The sequence below is a fragment of the Mastigoproctus giganteus genome, chromosome 10 (genome assembly GCF_048544385.1).
Source record: "Mastigoproctus giganteus isolate SK-2022 chromosome 10, ASM4854438v1, whole genome shotgun sequence".
NCBI classification, from domain to species: domain Eukaryota; kingdom Metazoa; phylum Arthropoda; class Arachnida; order Uropygi; family Thelyphonidae; genus Mastigoproctus; species Mastigoproctus giganteus.
The window spans coordinates 142,852,899-142,873,100 of NC_143584.1; the positions used below are offsets into that span (position 1 = coordinate 142,852,899).

At 36.2% G+C, this 20,202-nt stretch overlaps 1 protein-coding gene across 1 annotated transcript in view; it reads right to left on the reverse strand.

Moving 5' to 3' along the window:
• LOC150079329 (116 kDa U5 small nuclear ribonucleoprotein component) overlaps positions 1-20,202 on the reverse strand; it is a 330,420-nt gene that overhangs the window by 189,053 nt on the left and 121,165 nt on the right. Inside the window, exon 7 of the mRNA XM_090383490.1 lies at positions 7,648-7,683. Coding sequence (XP_090239616.1) covers positions 7,648-7,683 — 36 coding nt within the window. The remainder of the gene's footprint in view (positions 1-7,647; positions 7,684-20,202) is intronic.

Here is a 20,202-nt window from a genome sequence, read left to right on the forward strand (position 1 = left end):
TTGTCTGAAACTATGATTCCACTTCACTGATGACTTCCTGAGATGAATCGAAGCGGCTTCCAGCAATGGTTTCTTCATTTCTCAAAACAAGAAGTCTGATGGTGCTAGGTCAGGAGAATAGGGCGGGTAGTTCAAAGCCACACTGGACAACAAAGTTGGTGGTGGTGGTGGCAGTGGCCGTGTGAGCCTGTGCTTTGTCTGATAGAAGACTGACACCTTTGATTAACATTCCATGCCTTTTAGCCTTCAAAGCATCACATAACTTTTTCAAAAGATTTATGTGGTATCCTCCGGTAAGTGTGGAACCACGAGGTAGATAATCTGTCAGAATAACCCCTTTTCTGTCCCAAAACACAGATAACATCACCTTCTTCACAGATGGAATGGTCTTTGCCTTTTTTGGAAGGTGGGGAGGAGGTATGCTTCCACTGACATGTCTTAGTCTCGAGATCATACTGGTACACCCAGCATTTGTCATTTGTCACCAACTGATCAAAAATGTTCTCAACATCTGCATTATACAAATCCAACAGTTGGCGAGAACACTGTATTCAGCATTGCTTCTGCAAAGGTGTCAGAAATCTTGGAATAGACAGCAGTGGTCATGTAAAATGCTGTGGGCAGACTCATAACTAATTCCCACTGCATTTGCGATGAAATGAATTGTCACATGTCTGTCACTCAGCACCAGCTGCTGAGTGACAGACCTTTATCTGTAGATGTTGATGGCCTTCCTTCTCTTGGCTCATAAAAGGCACTGGAACTCCCATTTCCACTTTTTACAGTGTCATATGATGGACAATTCTGCTCATACATAGCTTTCATTTTTTAATCAATTTCCTGAGCTTTCTTGCCCTGCAAATGTAGGAACATGATCACTGTTCGATACCCCAATTTGTCAACCATAGTGTTTTTCTTCAGATTCCGAGCTCTACCTCTGGTGTATGATCACCTAAGGGAATGAAATTTCACATGTTAGTTATTGAATATGTAGACAACTTATATTAAAAAAGGCATCTTGCTACTGATGTTTTATCTAGGTCAGGGTATGAATTTTTTGTAACCCCTTGAATACGCAGTGTAGCCAGCAACCACCAACCTATTGAACCCTTTCTAAATTATTTGGAGGATGTCCTGCTTAAACTGGCTGGCAGAAAGATTATTATATTAACTGATGTCAACTCTTCATCTCCTCTTTGGAACAGTCCAGTTTTGGATCCAAGGTGAAGCTGGATGGAAGAATTCATCTTAAGAAATAATCTGACACTATGGAACACTGTTGGACATCCTCCAACTTAATGTCTCATCTGCAGGTCGGTGCTCTTAATAGTGCTCTGGGAAACTGTATTAAAAATTGGAAGGTGCACACAACTTGGTCCACCAGCAACCATAAAGCTATTATGTTTGATGTTGTATTTTTGAAAGATCCCCACAGACAGGTCTGTTTTTGACTTCCCTGGGTACAAAACATTGAATGCAAATTGGGAATATTTTGAACAGACTCTGAGGGCTGCTGCTATACTGGAAAATGTACATCACATAGCACAGTTACCTGCTGTGCAATGGGCTGAGGAGGTCTCAAATCTGATCACCTCAGTATGCGATTCCTCTTTAAAAAGGAAAAGAGAAAGAATAATTCTGTCCCTTGGCAGATGCAGCACTTAATTAGTCTTAGGAATAACCTAAAAATGGCTAGACGTAATCTGCAGCATGCTAGAAGTAATAGAGATCGCAATCAGGTGGATCGTCTTGCTGAGTTGTATAAGGTGGCTAGAAGGTCATATTTAAATGAGATTTATCGAGAGAAAGTAGCATGGGACCATTGGTTCAAGCTATATGCATAAAGAGCCATGGGGCATGGCTTTCAAAATTATAACAGAAAAAAAATTGCACCCATCTGAAATCTTTTAATCAATTTTAACATCAAATAATCTGGAAACTCTCACATGGAGCAACTCTATGAATGCCATCTTGGATGGCATTATTCATCAGGACTACTCATTTTCAGAGGGTGCAAAATGGACCTCAATGAGACTAGTGCATCTTACTCATGCTGGTCTTGCTTCACAGGACCCCTTCACACAGGTTAAAATATCGAAATCTATTAATTCTATGAGAGATATTAAATGTCCAGGGATCGATTTAATCAAGGTTGCTGTGTTGAAGAGAGTATGGTCTGTCTGTCCTCAATTGATTATTGAAATGCTAAATTCTTGTCTTCAGGAAGGTTGTTTTCCAAGGCCTTGGAAATAAGTTAATTTAAAAATTTTACTTAAGAGTCCTGGAAAGCCTGTAAATGAACCATCATCGTACAGGCCTATTGCACTTCTATCTGTACTTGGAAAAGTAGTTGAAAAACTGATTGTTGTCAGATTTAGGAACTATTACTCTGCTAAAGATCTTTGGACAGCTGCTCAATTTAGATTAACTAAGAACAGATTTACTGTGGATATTATCAAGAGGGCCTTGGATTCTATTATGACATCTGACTCCAGATATGTCCTCAACCTCTTTGTGGACTTCAAAGGGGCCTTTGATACCTTATGGTGCTAAAGCATCCTGGCGAGGTTCAGGGAGGCTGGGGTGTCAGCTCCACTATATCACTTAATTACAGATTATTTTCAAGATAGAAGTCTCGTTGTATCTTCGTGATCTTGTGAAATCACTAGACAGGTCACTAGCGGCTGTCCTCAAGAACATGGTCCTTGATGGGTGGCTTACCACAGAACACCACATGGTGCAAAAAATTGCATATGCCATATATTAATATGGCCACATGGCCATATTAATTTTTGGAGACTCTATATAAGAACTGGAAGAAAGATCTAATGATGTCTTATAGGACCTCATTCATGGTGTCAAATACACAAATTGGAAATTAATTTCCAAGACAAAACAAATGTTATCTGTTTAAAGGTCACTTAAATGTTAACCGGCCTCCCACTATTAAATTGAATGGTCAGTCCATCAAAATAGAAAGCACTTACATGTATTTGGGCATCGTGTTAGATGACAGATTAAATTTTGTCTCTCATGCCAAATACATTCTACATAAAATAAGTCCTAACAGATAAAATTATACTATAAGTGTATATTTCTTCCCATCATTTGTTGCGCTGCTGGGGCTTGGGGTCATAAAGTAAATCATCTCACAGTTACAAAATATCTCGATCAAGCACAGTGCTTTTTCTTATTAGTTATATCACAAACCTGTAGAACTCTATCTCTGTAGGTGTTAAATGGCAAAATGTCAGTTCAATATGAAATTATGGCTCAATGTTTATTATACCATAGGTGTAAAAATCTACCTGCAAGAGAGTAAGTAATTTTGTATTTGACCTGAATGTCTCTGAAAAGTTAGATATGGTTCATATCAGGAATGAATTTTGCAGGATTGGCAGGCAGAATGGTCTGCTGCCCAGTTGGGCAGAATGACATATTACTCCGAACATTTTTGAGTTAACAAACTAAGTGGGTTTGTCCTGGATTGAATACCACATTCCTACTGACCGGAAATGGCAATATTAATTCTAAGTTACATGTCTTGAGTCTTTCAGTTTATGTCCTTGTGGTAACATTGAAACAGTTGAGCATTTACTCTTTGACTATAATTCATATCTAGATTTCAAATGCAGGTTATACTTAGTATTTATAATCATGAGGACCTAGCACAATTAGTGATCAATAAAGAAAATTTCCTTGTTTAGCAAATCTTGTAAACTTTTTAAGAGGAGGAAAAGAATTATATATACTCTGGTGGCTGCCTGGATTGGCTTTATATCAATGATAGTAAAAAAATAAATAAATAAAAATAAAAATAATTTTTTTTTTTTTTTTTTTTTATGTCTGCTGAGCTAGTTGAGCCCCAGCAATTATTTGGTACAGTTAAATAATAAGTTGAGAATTGTTGTTAAGCTGTAGGATGCCAGTTCTAACAATTGTTGGACAAATGTATGCTGTGTAAGTTATGAATAGAATTTAACCTAACTGATTGTCTTCATTTCAACTGCTGGTGGAAATAAAATGTTTTGTGATAGAAAGACTGATGAGATAAGAGATTATTGTCTTTAGAGTAATGAAGTTTGTTGCTCTATCTATCAATTTGTTGTAAATAGTGAATATATTTGGTAGTTGGTAATGATTACTGGAACATTCTGATAGAATCCTCGTTAACTGAGTCATTGGACTATTGTATTAATAGTAATTACCTCTGTAATGGACAAGATGGTGGATAATTCTGATTGGGATAATGTCAATAATTAGATTGGCCTTGAGGTATTAGTGCTCTAATTTTTGATAGGACTGGCTGATATTGCTTGTTAATTGTATAAATTCTTGATTGGGTAGTGACACTTCTCAATACTTACAGAATTGGCTGTTGGTGTATAATTGTAATCTAGGTGATGTTGCTTGGATAATTCTGGATGTGGTAATTGATGTCAAAACTGAAACAATATATGCTTGGTTTAAATCGTAAGACTTACTCCTTTAAGATGGCTGGTGATTCCTTTAGGAGTTCAGTATCTTATGCATTACTTGATGAATGAGACAATTGTATTAGACTTAATTTTGGATATTAAGGTGTGGTTAACTTTCAGTTAAATCTATACACATAAATTGTACATATTTCAGTCATTTTATCTTTTATTCAGAATTGATCTATGAAGGTTAATGCAAAAAGAAGCTTATTAATATCTGTCTCTGTCTCTCTCTCTCTCTCTCTCTCTCTCTCTCTCTCTCTCTCTTCTCCCCAACGTGTGCTGGATGAGGAGATTGAATATAGTGTATTTTGTGTTGGATAATTATTAATTGTTTTGCTATCTGGTCTGATTGATAGCTGGTTTTGTGTTTCGAATATCTCAGTCGGGGTTTTGTAATATTTTGAATTGCCCAGATGACAGCTTTCTTTTCATATTATTTCAATATCCATAAGTGCCAGATACATAAATTTCTTATTATAATATTTATGGATAGTCTACTAGTTATATTCTTATACTCTTCTATTCTCTTTATTACTAATTGTTCTTCCTTTTTCTGTGAGATGCCTTTTTCTTTCATCCCCATCTTTTCTAATACTTTCCCATCCTTCCCTCACTTCTCCTACTATTATCCCATTTATTTTCATAATTTACCTTGGGGTTCCCAGGTAATCTCTGGAAGCCCCATCATCATCACTGCTATCCTAACACCTACTTGTACCAGCACTTCCTGAGCAATAAGCTCATCCGCACTTTATTCCTCTATCCTATCAATTTTAATCTTTTGATCCTTAGTCATACATATCCTTCGTATGATAAATCAAACAGTGAGGATATGTTACTGCCCAAAAGAGGTGGATCTCCACTATCTAGAACTCAATTAAACTTTAAAGGCAAACTTCTATAAATTGTGATTCTTGTTCCAGCCAAATTAAAAACTCTAAACAATAAAATTCACCAATATATTTTTGTATTTTATACTTTTTTCAACATTTCCCTTTTATACAACTATAAACTATAAAATCAATAAGCTCCAATTCCAACTAAATCTCAACTCCATAAAAACACCATTTACATGTATACAAATTTTTACAATTGTCTAATCCTGCTTACTTCTCTAGTGAACTCAGCAAAAGTTTCATTCCACTCTCTATTCTTAAACAAGTCACTCCAGGTGTGAGTCGGAGTCAATCTGCCTAATTAACATATTCCTTGGTATATCATATCTTACACACTGCCATAAAATATGTTCTGTATCCTCTACCATCCCACAAATACACATTGGATTTTCTTCTACACCAAGCTCTACAAGTCTTTTCTTTAACCCATGTCCAGTTATTTTTCTCCTTCTTATACTTTATTTACTTTTTCAGTTGTTTGGAACATTCCTAGACCAGACCAAGATGAAATCTCTTTCATAGTTTACACCCCAGGCAGAAAGGCAAAGGTAACATGCCCCTTAGAAGAACTGCTCCATCTTTCCTGCCACATACAATCTGTATCTTGCTGTAACCTTTTCTTTTCTACTTTCAAATCGTGTCTTCCATACGATCTTCCCTCTTCTCTGCAAGATTTTATTCCCATAAGTTCTATTCTCTTGGTTCTATTATTCTTAATTGCATATTCCATTGTCCTTTTAAGTATAATCAGATCCACTGATTCCTTTCCCGCAATAACTTGCAATGCATCATTTGAAACAGTTCTGCAGGACCGTGTCACCACCAGAAGGGCTCTGGAAGTTCCAGTAAGGGTCCTTTAGATTGGAGTCCCTGGTGCACCTCCATGTGGCTTGGGATGGGAGTCAGGGGACTGGGGACCAGGTGTCTTCCGTCCCCCTCGCTGCAAAGATGCCAGGTGTGTCAGCACTCAACATTCAACAGAACAACATTACACACCCACAGTCACACTTACCAGCTTTGGCTCATGCCTTTCAGATGCAACTGCGGCATATAGGGGAAACCCTGGAGACCACAAAAAATACAAATAATACTTTGAATACTTTTCTCCTAGCTTACATGTGGTGCCAAGATTTCTGTTACTCATCCTTGCATTAAACTTTAGCTACCATTTTTTGCACCACACATGTAGTCAATGTAAATGTTTTTGAAGCAACACAACTTCATTCAGATTGTTAACCACCCTTCCCACAATTCCAAATCATCAACAAACTCTGACAGCTTCCCTTGGATACCCTCATCAATATCATTTATGAAAATTATAAATACGAGGGGACCCAACACTGAGTCCTGGAGAACTCCACCTATTATTCTGGTTCAACCTAAAGGCTATTTATGACAATCTTCCGTTCCTCATCTTTTAGCCATCCAGCATAGGATCTTGCCCAATAACTCCAACTTCTTCCAATTTATACAGCAGTCTCCCATGAAGGACTGTATCAAAAACTTGACTAGTCTAGATATATAAAATTGAAGCTGTTATCTGTTTCCAACTGTTTAATAATTGCAACATACAATTTATCAGATTGGTCAGGCATGGCCTCCCCTTAACAAACCCATGCTGACATTTATTAAATATATCACTTGTATCGAGATGGTCCTTTATCACACTATTGACTCCATGATCTTCCCCGCAAATGAAGTCAAACTCACTAGTCTAAACCTAACTCCTCTTTAGCACATCCTTTGTGGATTGGTGAAGAGAAATTAGCACTTTTCCAGTCCAAGGGTATGAAGCCCTTGGACTGAATGTATTATAAAAAGTTGTAGAGACAAAAAATTTCAAAACTTTCCAATGTTCAACAATTTCTCATGCTACTAATAACTTACTATATAACAGAAACTGCAAACAATTTATTGTGCAGTATTTCAAACAAAGTAATATAACCGATCTTGAAGGAGAGTAAATCACTTTGTCTTTGGGTTTTGCCACTTGATATTATTAAATAAAACAAGTCAAGCCTTCTCTCATTAGCTGAATTAAATTTTCTTTACTATAAAAATATTTTAATTGATGCAAAACAATCTTATATACACACTGTGTATGTGGGTAGCACTGTCTGCTATTTCACACTGCATTAACACACTGCATTAGAGAACACACTGCATTAGAGAACCAATTAACACACTGCATTAGAGAACCAATATATTCTAACTTTTTAGTAATTCTTCTATAAATAACAAAAAAAAATTAGGAATAAAAGAAATCTTACCTCTTGTTCTGTGTATAAAGTGTCTGTATACCTAAGCTAAAAAAAAAATAACACCACGTTTAAATTCTAAATTTCAAATATAAATTATTATATATTAATATTATAATTTGCTAAAATAGCTTAATCTCCAGTAAAATAAATAGCTATACTTTATTTGCAGTTTCATAGAGACTGAATTACATTTTCTAAAGAAAATGAAGTCACTTAAAATTTATAGAGGTTTAAAATTATAAAATCACATTTTTATTTCATTAAAATGACACAAAATCATTTGTTTATAACAAATTACCTAATTTTTGCATAAAACCAGCAAGTTTTTATATTACTGATTTACTGGGGTTAATCAATCATAAATATAAAACTGGTTACCTGACTTATACACAGAATGTTTAAGTTATTCCTGCTACAAATTAAAACTACTAATAAAGCATGAAAGATTTGAGTTTTTTGTTTTTTTGATGATTAAAAATCTTTAAAAAATGCATGTTTAAGGATGGAAATAATTTGCATTGTATTATGCCATTCCCAAACATTCAGCCTTCGTCTGCCTTACACTATTTTATAATATATCAAATAACCGGAATCAAGAAATCCACATATCAGTGTCATTAACTGATCAACTTCCTTGCTCTTGTTATTAAATAATTATTTTCTTATCACAATAAAGTTTCAAAAATCCTATTATTTCAAATAACACAACCTTACATTTTAATTTTAACAATCAAAAAGCCATGTATCTCACAAATATTAACATGCCACAGGGATAACTATTATCCTCAGTAAATAAATGTTCTTGTTATACTCTGGCACAACTAAATCAGATGAGCTTACATTAATTATTTTGACAAATATAATCATTAATCATATTTAGTAGTCACACAGGCTTGGACCATGGTCCAATCAAGGTGCATGTGCTTCTGCACTCTCGTGCCTGACCACTTGGGCTACGTATTAGATGCTACTATTTTGATTTCATTTTTTAATTGCAATAAAAAATTCTGGTATGTATAAACAATGTACCTGTCTGTTCTCCATTCTAATAATTCACCTACTAACAGTGAAATCACACCTAAAAGAAATCTACATAAATTTATAAAAAAATTAATATACTTGTACTTATTTTGTATATTCAGTTTGTGATTAAACAGTCACAATACTATACAGTTTTCCCCTTACATACAGAAACCACACATTCACTTTTCCTTGACTCAGAAACCACACATTCACTTTTCATCCAAATATATTCCAATTCGAGCCCAATATACAAAACTTGAAATTGCTCTTGATAGAAAACTTAACTTTGATACTATAACAAAATCAATACTATAACACGTTATTATTAGTATCCCTTTTTCTGTTGATGTAGCAATTCCTCTATTTGGGTTAAACAAAGAATTTGGAAGACTCAAAGGTAACACTCAATCTTGTTCTCTTCTTCTATTTCATTTTATGATTCAACCAATTCTACATATACTTGTTATTATTAAGATCACAACTTTGTAAACTTTATTAAAACTATTAAATTTTATGTTGGTGAGACAAATTATTTAAATATTTGAAAGGCAAGTTTGGAAAATTCCTTCTCACAGAGTCAGACCTAACCCTGAATTACTCTCGATTAGTGAAATATTATACCTTGCATCTGTTTTAAAATTTATAATTCACTTTGAGATTAATCCTGATCTTTGGATTCATGAAAAAACTTACAAGAATAAATGTTTTGAAACAACTAAGAATTATGAATTGCAATTATTCATGTATTGCTAGTAAATAGTTTCTTTTACATGCAGGGTCTGCCATGTGGGGGGGGTTTCAAAAAAGACTTGTATTCACCAAGTAGTTCCGACAGAAAGATGAAATTATTTTGTTTGATACCTATCTGGAAATCTCTAAAGCTACCACACAAATTTTGGTTTTGATCTAACAATTCACAAATCTTTTTTTTTTTTTTTTTTTTGCTGCACTAAATTAAGTGTCGCAATGGAATAAAGTGGAATACGGCTCAGTAATTTGGCTCCTCTTTTTGCAAATATACCCAAAAAGAAATGATTGCTGTTTACAGAGAAGACTGCCCAGATTACAGTGTTGTCATTGATATAAACAATGAAAATGTGGAAGAACCTTGGCACATGATGAAGAAATCCAGGATGCCCAGCAACTATAGTAACAGAAGAGTGCTAAAAAAATTGAGGCATTACAAGAACTCCCCGACTTATGTAATACTTGACAGCGCGGAAACATATTTTGCATCCCGCATGAAGAAATGGAGGTATCGTGAAAATATCATAACGAGAACCCAATAACGTGTTTTTTTTTTTTTTTTGGTAATTCGTTCCAATTCCTTGGAAGTTAAAAATTTTGCTATATTACTTTAATGATTTATCTCTCTAAAAGATCATTTTTATAATGGAGATTGCACTACCCTTTCATATCTAATTATAAACGGGTAGTAAACTTGATCTTATTGCATTTGTGATAATAGAGATAACTGCAATTGTGTGGGTTTTTACAGTATTATGGTGAAATGTTTTGTTTCTATTAGATAATGTTCCTAGACATTCTACGCATCTAGATGATTTCAATTCGAATGGGAGTCATAATTCTACCGCCAAACATGACTTCACTCATCCAACCTAAGGATCAGGGTGTTATTTCGAATTTAAAAGCATACTATTTAAGCACAACATTTGCTCAAATTTTTGCAAAGGCGGCATCGTTTAAGTTATATCTCATATTGTGAATACCTTCACAACGAGTTGTCATGATATTGCACTACTTTGAATAAGTAACGCTTCACCAAAAGGAGAAGACCATTGTTACTTATTCTCAGTGGATACCACCACCACCCAGATGGCACTGTTTCAGGGCTATTTGGCCCTTCTTCGATGTGTGGGTGGGTGGGTGGGTGGGTAGGTATCCTGGTGATGTAATGATGGCAAAACAGTTATGAAGTATAACTCCACAATATGAGAAATGCCTGATGGTGTATAAGATGAATTAAGACTAAAATGCATTAAGGGCTTATGCCTCAGGCTGCAAGAGAATAATTTAAACGATGCTGCCTTTGCAAAAATTTGCTAATTCAGAGTTTAGCTGTGTACTGATATGATGCATTTGCACTAACTTGTATATAGTCTAATTCTCTTGCAGCCTGAGGCATAAGCGCTTAATGCATGCATTAATTTATGCATTTGGCACCATTATTTAAAAAAAAAAAAGGTCCTTAGGCAAGACCTCTTTCTTTTGATATCCACAATGCTGTAGTAGAAGCTTATTTTTAGGGTCCATAGTCTAACGAAGGACCCTTATAATGTCACTCAGTTGTCTGTCTGTTCGTTCGTCCTTCCATCTGTCTAGAAATATGCCCATAACATATTTCTCTAAAGTGTATCTTGCACTGGTTATCAACTCATATACAGCATCGTCTGCAGACTTGCCTTTTCGAAACCAAACTGCCTGCCCGATTTCAGCCTGATTATCTCATTCATTGTATCTCTGGAACCACTCAACCTATTGACTTGAAATTTTGCATTGGTTTGTACATCATGTGGCCAACATAATGTCATATCGATCATTGTTGATAAAAATTTGTTTGAGAAATTGGGGGGGGGGGGGACAAAACGTTTTCGACAACCTATAGCTTATTATACACCATTGGAAAGAGCTCAGCGAGTAGGTTTAAAATATAATTTTAAAATATTTTTAAAATTAAAAATGGTGGCGCCAGACAGGAAAATGTGAGTAATTTTCATGCCTGCCCTCTATTTCTGCTGCTGATGGAACTAAAAATTTAAAAATAACATTAACTATGCATTAATTATTTGATGCTTATCAAGGGAAAACTATTCCGATCGAAATCTATCATTTACTTTTTGTGTTAAAATTAAAACACCAATTTTTTATTGCACTTCGATAGTGCACTTCTTTGTACTAAGTAACTCTCCTTTTGGTGAAAAAAAAAGGTTGCTAAAAAAAGGTTAGTTAATAATTCTATGAAGGTCATTTAAATATTGCGACGCGAAGTATTTTTTAACAATTTTTAAAGCTGGAGTTGTCCTGGCAAGGAGATACTCAGAGAGCTAGTGCTGAGGTGGTAGTGGGGAGGTGTCTGCGCAGAGTTTTACACAACACTCAACTGCCAGTCACTTCTCCAGGAAGAAGTCAGAGTCGCTTCTCCCACCCTTGTCATTCACAACAACTGGAAAGACTCAAATAGACAATGTTTTCATTAGTTCCTCAGTTTTAGGCTAAGCCAGGGTACTGGAAACTTTTTTTTAGTTACCATAAAGCTCTCTATTTGAGATACTACACTAATGACCATTCGTGACTACGGACCCTTCATCCTGAGTGCCTGGCACTCAGTAGTTGACCGATTTATTTACAAAAAAAGCTATCTATTTTAATAAAATATTTTCCATTTCGTTTTTGTATTTTAAAATATGTTGGATTATTATGAGGAGGGGGTTCAAAAAAGATTTGTATTCACCCTGTAGTTGTGATAGAAGGTTGAAACAAACACCAGGTATTACATTTTTTCAACATAGTCCCCACACAAAATGACACATTTTTGCCACCTCTCAATACACTTCTGTAGGCCAGTTTTGTAGAAGTCTTCTGACTGCCCTTCAAACTACGACTCAGCAGCAGAAATCACCTGATCATCAGCAGCAAAGTGTTTTCCATGAAGAAAAGATATCAGGGCAGGAAAGAGGAGGAAATTTAAGGATGCAAGGTCAGGGGAATAAGCAGAATGTGGCAATATTTCAACCTCACATATGCAAGTGCAACGTGCGAGGAATGAGCAAGGGCATTATCAGGAAAGTGCCCACCTTTTGACAGCCTTTCTCGTCTTTTTTCTTTTATAGCAGCATGTAGCTTTATGAGGAGGTTGGAATAATACTTCACCATCACAGTACAGCCCTTTTTGAAGGTAATCTGTTAATATTATGTTAAAATTAAGACTGATGTAATAAAGCATCATATGTTTAAGAGTGTAAATATTCTATATAATATTGGTGTAAATACACCATAGAAAACTCTTAAATGATAAAACTATGTTTGTAGTTTGAAGGGGCATCATTTTATCTGTGTCTCATAGTGTGCTCCTCCTTCACAACGAGTTGCCACGTATTGCACTACCTCGAATAAGTAGCGCGTCACCAAAAGAGAAGACTATTGTTACTTATTCTCGGTGGGCACCACCACCCAGACGGCACTGTTTCAAGGCTTGTTGGCCCTTCATCAGTGGGTGGGCAGGCACCCTGGTATTGCAGACATGACGTAGTTTTTTTGGTTAACAGTTTTCTATGGTGTATTTACACCAATATTATATAGAATATTTACACTCTTAAACATATGATGCTTTATTGCATCAATCTTCATTTTAACATTATCATGTACACCTTCTGGCATCTCTCATATTGTGTGATTATCTTCACAATTGGATTGTCATGTCTGCAATACCAGGGTGCCTGCCCACTCACCGATGAAGGGCCAACAAGTCTTGAAATGGTGCTGTCTGGGTGGTGGTGGAGGTACCCACCGACAATAAGTAACAATAGTCTTCTCTTTTGTTGAAGCGTTACTTATTCGAGGTAGTGCAATACATGGCAACTCATTGTGAAGGAGGAGCACAATATGAGATACAGATAAAATGATACCCCTTCATTTAAACTACAAACAGTTTTTTCATTTAACAGTTAGTATTGTGGTATTCTGATCCCCAAAAAAACGGACAGCATCACTATGCCAGCACTTGGTTGCACCTTTGCTTATTTTTGGGGGGTGGTGATTCTGCATGCTTACATTGTTTTGACAATTTGTTTAGTTTCTGAATCATAGTGATGGATCCAAGTTTCATCCATGGTGACTAGCTGTGAAAAAAACTCCTTTTTCATTTCCTAGCACATTGACAGCATTTCATGCACTTGTTGAGCCCTTTCCTTCTTCTGGTAAGGGGTCAGAAGTCTGGAAATCCATCTAGCAGACATGTTACTCATATGCAACTGTTGATGGATGATGTTCTCCACAGACCCTATACTAGTTTGGAGTTCTGCAGCTAGTTCTTTGACACTAGTATGGCAATCTTCCAGGAATACAGGAACTCCCTGAATTATGTAAAGGTTGCGTTCCACAGAATGCTACGTAAGTCGGATTTTACATAAGTCAGAATTTCCCCCATGCTTGTGCAGCACTCACAGCTGTGCTCGCTGAATTGATTGAATCAAAAATGAAATGTTCGAAGAACATGTAAATAGAATTATTTATTGTATTTATTCAATTTTTTATCTCATGCGCAGGAAAAATTACAAAATCATGCAATTTAAAAAAAATAAAAAATTATAAAATTACAAAAAAAGAGACGAAACAGGCATAACAACATAACTTTTACCTCTCGAGCATCATTGCTAGAATCGACGTCTTCAGCTGATAAGTACATGGCTGCAGACTTTGTCATCTTCTTCTTTAACTATTGCTGCCACAAGTCAGTTAGATCATTTCTTCTCTTCTTCCTCTATTAACTCCTCCACATCTTTGGCATCAACCTCCAATTGAAATAGCTCTGCAACCTTTACAATCTTATGTGTAATATGATTCGTCATTTTCAAATCCTTCAAAGCCTTTTACGTGCCGTGGGCATATTTTCTTCCATGCGCCATTTAAACAACTTTTAGTAATTTCTGCCCAGGCCTTATTAATGTTTAAGATGGTGTGGTAAATATTGTAAGATTTCCAAAAGTCTCTTAAAGTAAAATTTTTCTCATCGTCTACTGCAGGCAGTAGACGATGACGAAGATCGTGAAGATTCAGAGTTTAACTGTGTACTAATATGATCCATTTGCACTAACTTGTACGTAGGCTATTTTCATATAAATACTTTTGCTGCTGACTTTTCTGGCAACCTTTTTGAGCCGGGATTGAGTCAATCTGGAATGGAATGGGCAAATACATTTTTTGGCTTTCTTCTTACTATAACTGAATTAACCAGCCTCCAGTAATGGGTGCCTGACAAAAGTATTTGGTTTTTCTTCTGTAAAATTGGAAGAAAAAGTCCTAAAAGTAGGCCAGTTTTCCCTCCAAATGGATTAAGAATCCAAAGCCACACATTTGCATGAAGTAACAGTGAACATGTTAAAAAAAAGTATAGCTGGTATCGTGACTGTCTGTGTCATTTAATGATCATCTGCACAGGCAGAAGTGAGGAAGCTGAATAAAGATCCTGGATAATGTAAGGACTGATGATTCTCAACCCTACAGTCAAGATGAGTTAAAGGATGCCATAAAACTCACAAAATCTGGAAAGGCCCAGGTGAAGATTAATTAGAGTGCTTTGCAAAATGCCTAAGGTACTTTCTTGATATGTATAATGCATGCTTACAAGAGGGCTGCTCCCAAGAGCATAGAAGTCAGTTATAAGAAAACAATTTAAAAGTCCAGAAAAGAATGTTGCAGAGTCAGGGTCATACCACCTGATATTACTGCTCCCATTAGTGGGAAAGGTCTGTGATAGAAAGACTGAAGAAAATTGATGCACTGTATGAGATAATTGGGCCGAAGTTGGGCAGGCAGTTTGGTTTTGAAAAGGCAAGTCTGCAGACAATGCTATATATGAGTTGATAACCAGTGCAAGATACACTTTGGAGAAATATGTTATGGGCATATTTCTGGACTTTAGAAGAGCATTCAACAGGATTGGGTGGGAGAGTGTTTTAAGATTAAGAATGGCAGAGACTCCTAGTAACTTGTATAAGGCAATCAGAAGTTATCCGAGTGATAAGAGGGCTGCTGTGAATACAAATATGAAGAAATAAACACTGAAGTAATTAGGGACTCTCCTCAGGGATCAGTAGTTGGTCCATATATATGGATATATGTAATGGATGAAACGTTGAATCAAGAATGAGAAGATTCAGAGTTGATAGAATACGCAGGTGCCTTGGACTGTTTTAGTGAAAGGAGATTCAAGAAGGCAATTAAAGGAAAAAGCAGAAAATATAATGAAACAATATATAATTTGGCATGATAAACAAGTTGGAGCTATCAATAGAGATGGTTGCATATGATACTGCTGAAGGGAAAACTGAGTGCTGGAAAAGCCCCTGTTGGATTCTTGACATATGTCTCTGAAGTAAAATACTTGGGAGTGATCATGGAGACTGACTTTTCTTCCCCATGTTATATACAGTGAAACTTCTCCTAATGGACACCTCTCTTTAACGGACATCTCTCTACAAAGGACATTTTCAAATTCCCCAACTCTCCTCTATTGGTTTTAACGTGTTTTCAGCTTCTGTCTAGCGGACATTCTCTGTAACGGACGCAGACAGGCAATCTGAACTGTTTCGTTTAGATTAGCACTTAATTTGATCTCTCAATAACGGACAGCGGACGAGCTCAAGACCCTTTTTCTAGGAACGTTTCTTCCACGTATTGCCTCTATCATGTGTTTATTTTCTATTTCCGATTCTCTGAATTTTATCAAGGTTTACGTCGCGGTTCTAAACCCTTTTTCAAGAATTTTAAGGCACGGGTAAAACTTCTGATGAATTCGGTGTGTGCATGGGGGGGCGGGATTTTGTCAGCCTTTCATCTTTTGAGTTTCAGTTTTCAGTTTTGTTCAGTGTCGTGTGAAGTGCACAATGTCTTCTCGTAAACATTTAACTTTAAAAGATCAAGTCGAACTCGTTAATGCGTATGATTGGCAAAAAAATAGTGTTCGCAATCTCGCTGCAAAATTCAAAATCAGGAAGACGCAGGTAAGCAACATCCTAAAGAAAAAAAATGAACTGCTCAAACAATTTTGGCAACACGGAAATGATCAGGTTCAAAAATCATTTTCAAAAACTGTTGGACTTCAAATTGACAATGTTACATATGAGTGGTTTTGTTGCGCATGTGCTAAAAAAATTCCCATTAATGAGCCTAATAATAGGTTCATTAATGGGAATTTTTTGGAGGTTGCGAAATCTATGGGAGTAAATGAGTTCAAAGCTTCTGTGGGATGGCTAGCCAAGTTCAAAACTCGGCATAAAATTTCTTGGAAAACCATAAGTGGTGAACGTGGAGCTGTAGATACTGGGTTGTAACAGAGTGGACCGTCGAATTGGAAGATTTATGTCGTGATTTTGAAGCTAAGGATATTTACAACTGTGACAAAACAGGGTTGTTTTTTAAAGCTCTTCCTGAAAAAACAATGAGTATAAAAAACGAAAAGTGCCAGGGCGGAAAATTTTCTAAGGAACGCTTGACTGTACTATTGTGTACAAATATGTTGGGAGACTTTGAACAACCTCTTGTTATAGGAAAACCACAAAATCCTCGTTGTTTCAAGGGCATAAAGTTGAATCTTTTGAATGTTGACTGGAAGTCTAATAAAAAAGCGTGGATGACACGAGATATCATGAGCGAATGGATAAGTCACTTGAACCAAAACATGATTCGTCAAAACAAAAATTATTCTTTTCATGGATAATGCTGCATCTCACCTGCACATTGAATTGTCCAACATCCAAATCGTTTTTCTGCCACCAAACACATCTGCAGAGTGTCAGCCCTTGGATCAAGGGATAATAAAAAATTTTAAACTTCACTACAGAAAACATGTTTTAAGACATCTCATTGCAAACATGAACGATGTAACATGTGCGAGTGACCTTGCAAAGAAACTCAGCATCCTAGACGCTGATTCACTAGATTTCCTCTTCAGTAAACAAAATTAGAAAACAAACTGTCGTGAACTGTTTTGTAAAGTCTGGCTTCTCAAATGCAAAAATTGAAGTTGTGAACAGCAATGTGGAGCACCAAGAACAACAAGAACTTCAACATCTATTGATAATGTACGATACTTCTGCTACAAGTGATCCTGGCTAAAATGATATAGACTCGAACCTCACTACAGAAGATGGTGCTCTAGATATCAGTGACATTATCATCGATATTTTTCAAGAAAGTTCCTCATGAGGATGAAGAAATGGAAGGAGATCATTCTGTCGAAGAACATATTAACGATGAAAATAGAAGAAGCGCTCATACAAATCAATCGTTTAAAAATGTTTTTTGCCGCTGAAGAAGATACTGAAGGACTTTCGATGGTTACTTCACTCCAAACAAATGTTGAAAACAAAATTATCAGCCGGAAGAAAATAAGTGATTACTGTATGTATTTTTCTTAAGATAAAGTCATAATATGCATAGCACAATTGTATGTATATTATTTACAAAAATATTGTGCAAAATCTGTATATAATTTAATTTAATTTTACATTAAACGTTTAACGATTTTTCTTTATCTCTTGTGTATGTAATTGTATATTATTTACAAAAATATTGTTCAAAATCTGTATATATTTTAATTTAATTTTACATTAAACATTTAACGATTTTTCTTTCTTTCTTTTTTTTTTCTCCCTCAGACTTCTTGTTAGCGGACACTTCTCTCTAACAGACAAATTTTCGTTCCCCATGCCTGTCCGTTAAAGGGAAGTTTCACTGTACATTCAAGAAAAAATAAGTCTTACATTCTATTTAAGACAAATTGTACAGGTACAACAGGGAATAAAAAGGAAATCTCTCAATATGTTATACAAAGGTATCAAGTGCACTATAGTTCTGTATGCTGGTAGAGTTTGGGGATACTGAGTTCAGAGTAGTATAACTAGAAGGCATCTTGTTTCTGCCCAAAAGACTTGCTCCTTTGGCAGTAACCTAAGCATGTACTTTACTTATGTAAACTCTAGAAGAAAAGGGATGAATCAGATTGGACCACTTAACATAGATGGGTTGACTATTGATGATCATGCTCAGGTAGCTGATAAACTGAATGAGTATTTTGCATCTACATTCACACATGAGGATTTATTCAATGGGGGGAATGCCAGACATTTATCAAACTCTAACAGGGAGCTAAGTGATTTTGTAATAACTGAAAGCAAAGTGAAGGAGAAATTGTTGAAGTTAAACATAAAAAAAAAGGCACCTGGGGTGGATGGGATCTATCCAGTCATATTAAATGAGGCAGCAAAGGAATTAAACAAACCCTTAGCCATAATTATGAGAGCTTCCTTGGACTCTGGGGAGGTCTCCATGGACTGGAGGTCTGCAAATGTATCACCAATTCACAAATGGGGGGGGGGATCGAAGGGTGACACGAGTAATTACAGACCAGTTAGTTTAACTTCTGTTCCGGGTAAAATAATGGAGTCACTGGTTAAAGAAGCATTGCAGGATCATCTAGACAAGACTGCAGTAATAGTTAAGACACAGCATGTGTTTGTTAAAGGGAGGTCTTGTCTGACCAATTTGATTGGATACTATGATGTGGTCACAAAGGAACTGAATGCCAAAAATAATTTTGATATCATATACTTGGATTTCAAGAAAGCTTTTGATACTGTTGTACATGGAAGATTGCTGTACAAATTGGAGAGGTATGGCATTAAGGGTAAGTTGCTATAATGGATAAAGGGATGGCTGAGTGGGAGACAACAGAGAGCGGTAATCAATGGACACTGCTCTTCATGGACAAATGTTATTAGTCGAGTTCCCCAGAGTTCGGTGTTGGGCCCATTGTTGTTTTGCATATTTATCAATGATATTGATGAAGGTATATCAGGCTTAACGTCCAAGTTTGCAGATGGTACAAAGGTTGGCAGGGTTGTTAACAATAGTAAAGACAGTATGCTACTCCAACTGGATCTAGATAAGTTGGGCAATTGGGCTGAGAAATAGCAACTGAAGTTTAACATTGACAAATGCAAAGTGTACTGCATGTGGGCAGCAATAACTCAAGAGAAATGTACCAACTGTGTGGTACTACGCTCAGGGAAGTGGAAAAGACCTGGGGGTAATTGTACAGTCAAATATGAAGTTCGCTGAGCAGTGTAGACGGGCTGGCATGGAGTTTGTCAATGATATATAGGAATTTTGCTAGCAGGAAGAGGTAGGTGAAAATCCCATTATACAAAGCCAGGCCACACCTAGAGTACTGTGTACAGGTCTGGAGGCCTCATTTTAGGAAGGATGTAGAGTTGCTAGAACAAGTACAAAGAAGAGCTACAAGATTGGTGAGGGGAACAAAGGGGTGCTCTTACCAAGAAAGGCTTAAATTCTGCAAACTGCAGCACCTAGAGAGTAGGCACCTGTGAGGTGATCTGATTGAGGTGCGTAAGACCTTGAATGGGATGAGCAAGCTGAATGCTGATGGGATTCTTCCTCTTGCTCAGATTAAGAACCTAAGAGGGCATAGATTCAAATTGAGGAAAGACAGTTGTAGAATAGATGTGCGGAAATTTGCCTTTAGTCAGTGGGTAGTTGATTGGTGGAACAGACTTCCATGTTTTGTTGTGGAAGGTGACAGCCTAAATAAATTTAAGGCTGAGCTGGACAGGCATTTGGAATGAACAGAGAGGTGAAATGGGACGGTGTGTTTTTTTTTTTTTTTTTTTTTTTTTTTGCTGATTCTGAATAAGCTTGCTTTCTTTCATTGTATGCCTCTACTAATGCTAATACTAATGTAGAACCACTTCAAATGAAGCACTGGAAGTTACTGCAGGGAGA